Source organism: Juglans regia, chromosome 4 (genome assembly GCF_001411555.2).
Source record: "Juglans regia cultivar Chandler chromosome 4, Walnut 2.0, whole genome shotgun sequence".
Taxonomy (NCBI): domain Eukaryota; kingdom Viridiplantae; phylum Streptophyta; class Magnoliopsida; order Fagales; family Juglandaceae; genus Juglans; species Juglans regia.
Genome location: NC_049904.1, coordinates 459,743 through 472,326, shown reverse-complemented (window position 1 = coordinate 472,326; position 12,584 = coordinate 459,743). Strand labels below are relative to the sequence as shown.

Genomic DNA, 12,584 nt, shown 5'->3' with positions numbered 1-12,584 from the left:
GACCTTGCAATATTGCATGCTGTCCACTATATCCACGCACTTGAGTTGCTCTCTGACGCAACTCCCACCAAAACATCATTTTACTACTTAATTCAATTACTCGATCGACAAATGAGATCCTATATCGCAGCAGTCTCGCTAATTAGATCTGCGCCTGCGCACACACACATATATATATATAGATAACTTCAAAGTTATATATACTTTTCTATATATATATATATATATATATGCACTAGCTAGCTAGCTAGCTAGCTAGGTAGTTTGCTTCCTGACGGGATGCCTAAGATCATTTACTTGATCAGGTCCCGTTAATACTAATTATTTTCATGATCGATGGATGTTGAGCAAATTTGGTTCAGTAGTACTACGTACTTGGGAGTAATGTTGCAAAACAATCGTCCATAGATGGATCATCTGCATGTTGCATTAATCTAGCTACCTTGTCACTTCTATTAATAGGTAACGTACTCGTCTCATCGTCTATATATATATATATATATTATATCTCCATCTTTCTAATTAGATCTATTTGATTATATATATATATATATATATATATATATATATATAGCGTGTTGTTCTCTGCATGCATCTTGATCCGAACGTGTTACAGTAGTACTGCTACGGCTCCACGTTTTAATTAGTTTTGGGTAGGTGATCATCATTTACGTATGTACCCTACCACTCATTCTTTTCTTCTTAGATCGATCTTCTTCTTGATCAGTTTCTTCCTCTTCTTATTTTTCTTTTCTTTATAGTATCTCATAAATGACCTAGTAGTAGTACTGTTTCAATTTAATTATAATTGTATGATGTATCACTGTATAATGACACTGCATGGACATCAACGTCCAATTAATGTAAGTCATGACTGCAAATATATACCATACAATTACTATATATATATATATATATATAAAAGTTATGAATTATTTATAATTGATCTAAAATACTAATTATTCATCTCTACCATTAAATAGATTATGGGGTATCTATCTAGATCTGATTGCAAGAATATATATTCGTCCAATTAACGATCGTCTAATTTGGATTGGACTATTAATTGTTGGTAGACGCGCGCAAACCCCGGCCGGACCTTACGTGCATGGCAAAATAATTTTAAATATTTGTCAATATTGAGTTTAATTAATTCTGCATTCACTGAATATATATATATATATATATATATATATATATATACACACACACACATAATATATATATATATATATCTTCCTTTCAAGTTGCATGATAACATTATTAATCTTTAACTTCCTACGTACATATATATATATATATATATATATATATATATAGTGTTTTGTTTTATCTTAATTTGTTTCAAAACATGCACCATAGATATCCAAATTAAGTCTTCTTGATCTATATATATATATATATATATATGCAACTCAATAGACCATACCACAATCTCACTTTCATTCCACTATCTAAGATGTAAGATGTAACATGTTTATAATCATTGGATGATACTTGGTTATAAATATACCACATCTTGTATAATGGGATAAAAGATGGATGGCAGTGTGGTACGTATATAGAATTTTCTCATTTCTTAATTAAGAGAAAATGGCTAGCTAGGTTTTTCTTTATTCTTCTTTAATATATATATATATATATTTGTTTAAATTTGTTTCCTAATGATCAAAGAATAGCTTTTCTTCAACATGTAAGCTACGTACGTATTTCCAGGACCGACTTCGGCATCTATCCTTTTCTTCAATTCTTGAAAGATGTTGAACACATGATCTAAAGTCAATTGTGGAAACTGTGGATGCATGCGTTGTTTAAAATATGATTATCCTGTGGAAATTAGACTTGATGGCAAGGAATTCCAAACATGATGTTGAGGATAACTATCCACATGAGTGAGAGAATAACATGACCGTTCCCTGTCGAGGATTTAAGAAAGTGACTGCAGTTTAAAAAACAAAAACAAAACAAAAGATGACCTTTCGTCCATGATCTTTAACTGCAGCACCTTCATATTAAAAGATCATAGACAAAATTAAAGAAAAGCAGAAAAAGCTCATGCTTCCTAACAAGTAAAGCATCGATCCTGCAAACTGATAATTAAGAGCTAGGGCACATAAGAATTAACGTTGTGTTCCTAAGAAGACTGCCGTAATTAAGAGAGCGCGCGGCTTCATTAATTAGCTCCATCGATCAGGTGGATGCATATATGGTAAGAAGCGAGACACTAGCTGCGCGATAACTTCTTCTGTAAAGATTTGGGTGCGTACTTACGTAGACTTTACGTAGACTTTATAAGAAAACTAGTAACGCAAAGACGTAAAATCTCTTCCGACAAGTACACGTTATTCTTTGCTGTCACCAATGAGCAAAGACAGCTTTATCGTGACCTTTTGGTTACATATACACGTGCAAACCCAAAGTACTACTGCTCATGTTTCCATATATTAATTTTACTCCCTTTTTTTTATTTTTATCTGACCCGCAAGTACTTAGTCTTACGTGTGGTTGCAATAATATTGTTTTGATTTCCCTGATAAGCTAGCTAGCTCAAGATCAATATCATCGTATACTCACACATGATCAAGGCCATGGTACATCGAATACGGGAGGTATTGATTTTCTCGTTTGTAGCTCTATTCTGCAAGGCTACTGGTGGGACGCCTGTTGATTGGTGGGCAACCTGGCCTCCTGAAAGTGCCAGCTATTGCCTGAGCTGGAGGTTGGCCGTAGAGGCCAACAACGTGCGCGGCTGGCGAACAGTCCCAACTCAGTGCTTGGGCTACATTGAAACTTACATGATTGGCGGACAATATTTCCGGGACCTCCGCTTAATTGCAGATCAGATTTTGAGTTATGCCAACGAGATAGTTCCATCTGGTGACGGCATGGATGCTTGGATTTTCGACGTTGACGACACCTGTATCTCCAACATATTATATTACAGAGATAAGCGATATGGGTACGTAATATATACGTATGTACATGGCTAATTTATATTTACTTAATCAAATTAAAACCTACGTACGTACGTACATCATCCTCTAAATTATTTAACTTATATATAGGTGCGACCCATATGACCCGGTAGGGTTCAAGGCGTGGGCAACGAAAGCAGGCTGCACGGCGATTCCTTCGGTGCTCCGAGTATATAACAAACTGATTGAGAGTGGATTTAAGATAATCCTAGTCACGGGAAGAGACGAGGAGACCATGGGCCCAGCCACAATTGATAACCTGAATGACCAGGGATTTGTGGATTATGAACGTCTCATCATGAGGTAAGATTATCGATGATATTAACGCTAGCTAGCTAGCTCATGAGTAGTACTAGTACAGCCATTTAATTATATATATATATATATATATATATGTAATATAATGCCTCATCAAGCATGATATGGATATATATGAGAATTAATAATGTCCAATTACTTCCTATATTCAAAGTGAATGTTTGTTCAATATTTTGGTGGTAATTGTGTCGTCCTAGTCATCAATATCCATGCAAGAAAAGTAGAAAAAAGGTTACATATCGATCCAATATTTGAGCAGATCTGATCGATTTTGCATGCTCACGTTTTCCAAATTAAGTCTTTTATGGATGCTAGCTGCTAGCTTATAATGGATTAGCCCACGTGATTGGGTTATGGAATGGGCCAAGGCCCATTGATGACAAAAATATATAAGTGTTATTTTATTTTATTTTTGTGTCTGATGAATTAGAAAAGAGTACTACTAGTGGTTAGTAGTGTTAATCAATGCATGCATGGTTTGATTAATATATCCTCTAACAGGACTGCAGCTTATAAAGGGCAAAGCGCGGTGAAATACAAATCAGAAATCCGGAAGCAGCTGGTAGTAGAACAAGGTTACAGAATATGGGGAAACGTTGGAGACCAGTGGAGTGATCTTCAAGGGGAGTATTTGGGCAATCGGACTTTCAAGCTTCCTAATCCCATGTATTTTGTTCCCTAAACTGAACAATAATAATAATAATAATAATAATAATAATAATAAGCTTTGCTGCTTTGGCCTTCTCTGAGAATGCATGGTTTGAGTCGGTACTTATGTTTCCATACTCTTATTTCTACTACTCTGCAGTCTCCTAAATTATTACAAGAATCAAAAAAACAAAGAAGGAAAAAAGAATGATATTGCATCTATATATCTAGCTCTCTCTCTCTTCCTCTTATTTTTGTTGGAAACATGCATGTTTGGTAAATCTGATCATGCATGCTTAATATTATGAAAGATTTAATAAAATGACAGATGCATGAATTTGTAAGGAATCTTGCTGCTCTCTCTTTTATCACCCTAACATGACATGATATGTATTTATAAAACAAATTAACATCAATATTTTATAAGAAAGACCGGCTGACGGGGTATGGATCAAGTCAATCCATCATGTTCATATGGTAACGAACTCCACCTTCATAGAGAAAGAAGAAAAATTGAAAAGGAGACTAGTATTAGATCATGCAATGCCTACAAAATATTTCGTCATTTTGTTTTATACATCAAGGCTCAGAGCAGCCAAATAACGAACTCAACTATCTCCTAATAATACGCTATCTGGCCATAACCCTACAAATTAAAGGAAATAATAAGATAGCAGTAATATTGAGCCCTACACATTTCTACAGTAAGCTACATTCACTAACTTGTTCCCATAACTCAATCAGTTCATGTGTAGCTGACTATTACGTATAAAGGAGTTGCAACGGCCACATGATCAATTAGAGATCCAACGTTTGAGCTATTGCTGATTTATATTTCAGCAGAAAGGCTATATTTATCTAATTTTCCAAAATGACGATGTGTCCCCCTTCTTCAAAACACCTGCCCAGTAGGTGGGGATAAGATGCCTTTAACTAGTCATAGGATTCCCAAGTTGCATCATCAGCAACCTGGCCTTTCCAGTGGACCAACAGTTAAATTGATGCTTGATTTATTATTTTCCTAAGTCTTCGAGCTAATATCAAAATTTCAAAGAATGGTTCCTAGAGTACGTGGCCAATGTACACCTAAAATCATGTCACAACTAGCTAAGACAAGAATATAGGTTTTCGTGATGAATGAAGTGTTTTGTGTTACAACCTTTAGATTCAGGCACCTTCCTTCATTTAGAATCTGCTCCCCATTAGCCACCCGAACTCTGACTTGTTTTGAAGTTATTAAGAGTAATTGTCCTCTTATGACAATAACATGTCGATGAATTTTTGCATACTTCCAGTATCTACTAGGATGATAACCCCTTGCTTATCGATTTAAAGCCAATTGCTTCTTTACTTCTTATAATATATTGGCCCAGTAAAGGCTTTGATTAGCCCTTTTCTCATGGAGGGCTAGGCCCTCATGTGGTTTCAGGATTGGAAGAATCTAGCTCATCGACAAATTAAGATGCCTTTTTGAAGGCTTTATTGAGTAGTTTTGGCCTAGGTTCATATGATGACCCGATAGAGGCCATCACTAGGTTACTACAAATGAGTTCTGTGGAACGTTATAAATTAAAGCTTAAGATTTTATCTAACCATTTACAGGAGCTCTCTGATACATATAAACTTAGTTGCTTTCTTAGTGGATTAAAGGATGACATCCAGATTCTCGTAGGAATGTTTGGTCTACCTGACTTATTTAGTTAAAATTTAGGAGGAACATGTTTCGGTAAATAGATTAATTCAAAAGACCTTTCATCCACTCTCAATTGAACCTAGCCTCCTTAAACATCCCTCCTTGCCCAGTTCCAATAACCCAAAAGGATCCCCAAAGGCTACATTCCCTGTCCAACGTATTAATCAAAGATAAAAGAAAGATCAGAGGGATAAGGGTCTCTACTATTATTGTGATTCCAAATGAAATACTGGTTATAGTTGCCAAAACTCAAACTTTATCTCATAGAGGATATCAAGGTGAAGGAAGTTGATGATGAACAAGCGACTAATCCCATGATGGAAGGGGAAATATTGCAAGAAGAATTGGAAGTTGTTAACTTAGAAGATAAACCTGTAATCTCCCTTCATGCCCTTATAGGGACTATAAACCCCAAAAATAAAAGGCTAGGGGTCGTATCGGTAAGTAAGGGGTGATCATCCTGGAAGATATCGGAATTACACACAACTTCATAGACCCTGCTATTCTCACAAGGAGACATTACCCTTAATAACTTCATAACAGTTCAGGGTTCGGGTGGCTAATGGGGAGCAAATTTTGAGTGAAGGAAGGTGCCTAAATGTGAAGGTTGTAATATGAAACACTTCATTCATCACAGAAGCCTACGCTTTTGTCTTAGCTGGTTATGACATGATTTTTTCTATACATTGGTTACATACTCTAGGAGTTATTCTTTGGAATTTTGATGATTTATTTATGGATTTTAATCATAATGGTTTGCAAGTTAAATTAAAGGGCTTAACTCCTTCTACGATGGTGGAAGAAGGATCCCAAAACCAATGTAGCAGCTGGAACAAAAGGGAGTGATCTAGCTAGGGCTGCAAACGAATTGAGTCAAGTCAAATTCAAACAAGGCTACTCGAACTCGATTAGCATGTTTACTCATTTGAATAAAATTCGAATATTCCTGTTCGAACCTCGTTAACAATTAATGTTGTTCAAATTCGACTTGAGCTCAATTAAAAATAAAAAAACGACTTGAGTTCGAGTATCTTGAGCTCGAATTCAAATTTTTTTTTTAATTTTGAATTTTTTTATTAATAAAAAAATTAACAAAAAACTGTAACCATTTAATTTATTCAACCAAATACTTTTGATAAAAACATTCTTATGGTATAAATTTAAATAAATTAACTTCTAATTATAATTAAAAATAATAATGCATAAGATAAATATAATAACCTAAACTATTTAATATATATAGATAATATAATAAATTAAAAGTTCTAGTTGTATGATATATTATTATACAAATTATCCTATACATACTTTGGGAGCATAATAAATATATAAAATCAGGTAAACTATAAATAAATTAATAATATATAATTAGAGAAATGATAAATACAAGCCCAAAATGCATAAGCTCACATAGGCCCTTTATAAAAAAGTAAACCCCACCACGAAGAAGTTTGAAAAACTCACTTTTTCTTGGTGAATTTTTACAAAAGGCTTGTACAGTTGGAACTTGTACTTAATATTACTTAATTAATTAAATATATAAAATATCACTAACATGTAATAAATATAACACATACATATATAACACATTACAAGCTCAAACGAGTCAAATCAATCTTATACGAGCTTTGTTCACGAGCTTAAACCGACTTGAGCCGAGTTTAAACAAGTTGTGCTTGTTTAATATTTGAACTTATATTAGTATTTACGAACATTTCATTCATTAAATGAACAGAGTATACACGAGTCGAGCTCACATGCTACTTTGTTTATTTGTAGCCCTAGATCCCGTACTTAATTGAGCAAGTTGACCAAAGGCAAATGGAAGTAGTTGATACAAAGTGTCAAGCCATGATAGAACAGTTTGTTGATGTGTTTACAGAATCAAAGGGGTTACCACCCCATAGGTCCAAGACCAAACCATCACATTGCTGCCAAGAACCCAACTTGTTTCAATTCATCCCTACTAAGATCCTTACTTTTAGAACAATGAAATTGAGAGAGTAGTAAGTGAGTTGCTTACTTTTGATGTGAGACAACCCAGCCAAAACCCATACTCCTCACATGCATTGCTAGTTTGAAAAGCAAATTGATCATAGAGATTGCGTGTAGATTATAGGGCACTTAATAGTGTAACTTTTAAGGATAAGTATCATATTCCAGTGGTGGAAGAACTTCCAGACTGTTGTGTGGATCCCAGTTATTTTCAAAACTGGACTTGAGATCTAGATATCACCAAATTAGAGTAAAGCTTAGTGACGTGCCAAAAACAACCTTTAGAATACATGAGCAGCATTACAGATTCTTAATTATGTCATTTGGGCTAATTAATGCCTCCTCAATATTCCAAAACTTGATAAATGAAATTTTTAAACCATATTTAAGAAATCTCATTCTAGTAGTTTTTTAACAATATTTTGATTTATAGCAGGACCGAAGGTGGTTACTTAAAGCACCTGCAACTAACTCTTTACACTCTTAGAACTCTCTAACTCTATGCCTAGTTGTCTAAGTGTAGGTTTGCTTGCCGAGAGATAGCTTGTTTGGTACATCTAATCTCAGCTGAAGCGGTGCAGGCAAATCCTGAAAAATTGAAGGTCATGGTGGATTGGCCTACACAATCTACTGTTAAGTCTTTTGGTGGATTGATGGGCTTGACAAGATATTATCATAAGTTCATTAAAGGATATAGAGCTATTGTTGCCCCTCTAACCAATCTTATAAGAAAAAACATATTTTAGTGGGGGGAAAAAGCAGAAGCAACCTTCTATAAACTTAAAGACGTAGTAACCCAACCCCCGCTGTTGGCACTTCCTCACTTTAGTCAACCTTTTGTCATAGAATGTGATGCATTTGGAGATGCAGTGGGAGTTGTACAGATGCAACAAGGGAGACCCTTAGCTTTTTTAGCCAAGCATTGAAAGGGAGAATTTTGAAAATGTCAACTTATGAGAAAGAGCTTTTGTAATTAGAATAGGAAGAGCTTCTCCAATCCAAAGGTGGATACCATACTTACTAGGAAGAGCTTTTGTAATTATAATAGATCATCAAAGCCTTAAACATCTAAAAAATTAAAAGACTGGAACACATATGCAACAAAAATGGCTTACAAAACTTATGGGTTATGACTTTGCAATCGAATACAAGAAAGGAAGTGACAATAGAGTAACAAATGCCTTGTCAAGAAGGACATAATAGGAGGAAGTGATTTTGTCCGTAACATCCTTACCTTCCATGGACTAGATAGAAGAACTTAGAAGAAATTATGTTGCAGATACGGAGGTCCAGAAACAATTGCATAGGTTGGAGCTAGGGAAAACAATGCACAACTTTACTAAGAAGGAATGACTTATTTTCTACAAGAAGCGATTATACATCCCAGAGAATGAACCTTTCAAATAGAAACTCTTGAACCTCTTAAACAGTAATCCACTAGGGGATCATTCGGGTTTTGAGAAAACAATACAGAAAGTGAAGAGGGACTTCTATTGGCCGAGTCTGAAAGCTGGGGGTGAAGCAATTCATAAAGCGATTGTGATGTTTGCCAAAAGGTCAAGGAAGATCAAACTAAACCTAGTGGTTTCTTACAACCTCTTCCCATAAATATCAACCTCAGACCAACATTACCATGGACTTCATAGACTTCTTGCCTCATCGAATGGATTCAACAATTTGTGTGGTAGTTGACAGATTCACCAAATACAGAAATCTCACCCCTTTATCTCATCCATATTCCGCCAAAACTTCCCACCTCTTCCTCAAACACATACCCAAACTACATGGCATGACAACCTCCATTATTTTAGACCGAGGATACCTTTACTTGTACATTTTGGCTAGAGTTGTTTAAAGCACAAGGAGTTCAACTTGCCTTCAACACTGCCTATCATCAACAGACTGATGGACAATCTAAGGCAGTGAAAAATGCATATAAAATTATCTTCGACGCATTGCTGGAGATAGACTAAAGGATTTGGTCAAATAAGTATCATTGGCTAAATGGTGGTATAACACCAACATTCATACATTTACAAAGATGACACAAGCCCTCTATGGATGCCAACCACCTAGATTACTCACCTACACTCCTTGGACGTTTATGGTAGAAGTGGTAGATGTAGGTTGTGTCTGGGTAGTGAGGTGATCTCATATATTCTATGAATAATAGTGAAAATGTAATGAAAAATAATCATAAAATATTCAATAGTAGTGAATAGTAGTGAAAAGTAGGTGAAAAATAATTATAAAATTATGAATAGTTGAAGTCATGAGATCAAATTAAACAACTGTCGTAACACAACTGCAAAGGGCATAGAAAATGATGAAAAAATATGCTAACTTGAGAAGGAAATAGTAGAGTTTTGAAAAAGGGGATTGAGTGTACCTACGCCTCCAAACCTACCAAAAACTTACAGTTGCTGATAGGAGGGATCTCAAGCTCTCCCCAAGTTTTTTAGGATCATTTCAGATCACTAAAAAGATTGGAGCAGTAATGTATCGATTGAAACTTCCGGCCTCCTCTCAAATTTATCTTGTCTTCCATATCCCGTAGCTTAAAAGAAAATTAGGGCAGTAGGTTTCTGCCATACCCACTTTACCTCCCACTGATTTTGAAGGAATTCTCAAACTTGAACTCGAAGAGATATTAGCTTGAAGACTTAAGAAGATAAGAAATCAAGCATCAATTGAATTGTTGGTCCGTTGGCATGGCTAGGTTGTTGGTGATGCAACTTGGGAATCCTATGACTGGTTAAAGGCATCTTATCCCCCACCTTGTGGACAAGGTGTTTTAAAAAAAGGGACGTGGTGACACACGATCATTTTGGAAAATTAGATAAATATAGTCTTTCTGCTAAAATAAGAATAAAAAGTGGCAACAACTCCAGTGTTAGATCTCCAATTGATGTGGTTGCTGCAACACCTTTAGATGTGATAGTCAACTACACATAAATCGACTGAGTAATGGGAACAAGTTAGTAATTGTAGCTTACTGTAGAAATGTGTACCAGCTCATTACTGTTATATTGCTATTTATAATCTTCTGCGAAACCCATTTGGCGTAGAGAAATGATATTTTTTGTCGTAGAGTGTGCAAACTCCACACAATCTCTTTGAAAAAAGTAAGTAAATACGAGACGCACATGAAAAAAAAAAGTAATTTTTAATAGTGGATTCCACTCTTTTTCAAAATGATTGCGCAGCACTTGCGCACTCCACGATTGTATCTAGCATTACTCTCTGTCGTAACCTGCTGATGGCTTCCATCAGGTTATCATATGAACCTGGGCCAAAACAACTCAATAAGGCCTTTGAAAAGGCATCTCAATCTATCAAGGAGCCAAATTCTTCCAAGTCTAAAAACTGCACAAGGGCTTAACCCTCCATATGAAAAGAGACTAATCGAAGCCTCTGCTAGCCCAATATATTATAAAAAGTAAAGAAGTGATTGGCTTTGTATAGCCAACCCGTTGGATCATCCATTTGAAAAATTGGAAAATCAAGACATATTGACCTGTCAGAAAGGTCCCATAGGCTTAGTGGCGAGGTTAATACGCTCTGCATGATTAAAAGATGATTCACCAAGAGACTACAGATATCGATTTTGTTTCTGGAGCTCCAAGGCGAGGGCTACCAGTTGTTGGACAACTACATCATATTGACATTTCAAAGCAAGGATCTCGATCTCCATGGACTTGAATTGAGAGTTTGTGGACTTCTTCAATGAGGTAAGGCCCTCCGGAAAGTGAGAAACACATGTCTCGTCGATCATTTGAAGAGAGAATGTGACCAAGGAACAAGGCTCTAGATATCAATTTGTAACAATCTCACTTCAAAGGTGAGAACCTTAAGAGAAGAAGAAGAAAGATAGGGAAAAAGATAATAGCATTAGATTTGTGCAATATCTACAAAATATTTTGTCCTCCATTCTTATATGTCAAGGCTCACAGCAGCCACGTAACGGACTCAACTACCTCCTAATTATACAACCTTCGGCCATAACCCAACAAAAGGAAATAACAAGATAACAGTAATGACCCATACATATTTATACAGTAAGCTACAATTACTAACTCGTTCCCATAACTCAACTGACTCATGTATAGTTGACTATTACATTTAAAGGTGTTGCAGCAGTCACGTCAATTAAAAGATCTAACGTTGGAGCTATTGCCACTTCTTATTTAAGCAGAAAAGCTATATTTATTTAGAGTAATACTACATAAAATCGTAAAATGTGTAAGTACCGTACAATTATTTTAAAAAAGATTGAGATTTATTATTAAAAAATTATTTTTTTTTATGCAAATCACTTATTTACTATTTTTTTTAAATGATTACACAATATTTACACACTCCACAATTGTAAATATTATTTCTTATTTAATTTATTGCCCAAAACAATAGTGTGTCACATGTTGATATTTAGTACCGGATTAGTTTGTTCATAATCTACCGCTCGAGTCCCAAATTTTCAGAACGTGATTTATCACTCGTTGATTTTTTTTTTTTTAAACGATGATACAAGTTTTAAATAGATAAATTTTTTATAATTTTTTTGTAAAAAAATGAATTCTATTAATAAAAAATATTTTTTTTATAATTTTTTTGAATGATATCTATCCTACCTAAAATGATATTTTCTCTCATTTAATAATGTACTTGCATATGCAGTCCCCACTTGAAAACTGTAAATAAAATTTCTCTTTTTTTAATAAGAGTTTATATAAAATTTATCTATTTAAAATTTGTACAAATCTTTTTTTTTTCTCTCCCCCTCTCTCTCTCTCTCTCATAGAAGGAATACTGATGTTTTATAGATACGTACGTACGAGGGAAGTAAGGAATGATAGGAATTATTCAACGGGAAAAAGTCCAAAGGTGAAAAATCAGGAGGAAATTTCGTGACTAATGGGGAGTGATAGGACGACATGTCATCCCCTTTTGTCGTC

General features: G+C 35.0%; 1 protein-coding gene across 2 annotated transcripts; it reads left to right on the top strand.

The window, feature by feature from the left end:
* Window positions 1-267: 267 nt before the first annotated feature.
* Window positions 268-4,041, top strand: LOC108989984 (acid phosphatase 1). Of its 2 annotated transcripts, none has more exons than XM_018963779.2 (4): window positions 268-462; window positions 2,543-2,959; window positions 3,066-3,278; window positions 3,795-4,041. In XM_018963779.2, the coding sequence occupies exons 2-4, from the start codon at window positions 2,577-2,579 to the stop codon at window positions 3,973-3,975; spliced, it is 777 nt and encodes a 258-aa protein (XP_018819324.1). In that variant the 5' UTR covers window positions 268-462; window positions 2,543-2,576; the 3' UTR covers window positions 3,976-4,041. The 2 variants fall into 2 exon arrangements, with proteins under 2 accessions (XP_018819324.1, XP_018819323.1); XM_018963778.2 differs by having other exon boundaries at window positions 2,539-2,959.
* The last annotated feature ends 8,543 nt before the right edge of the window (window positions 4,042-12,584 follow it).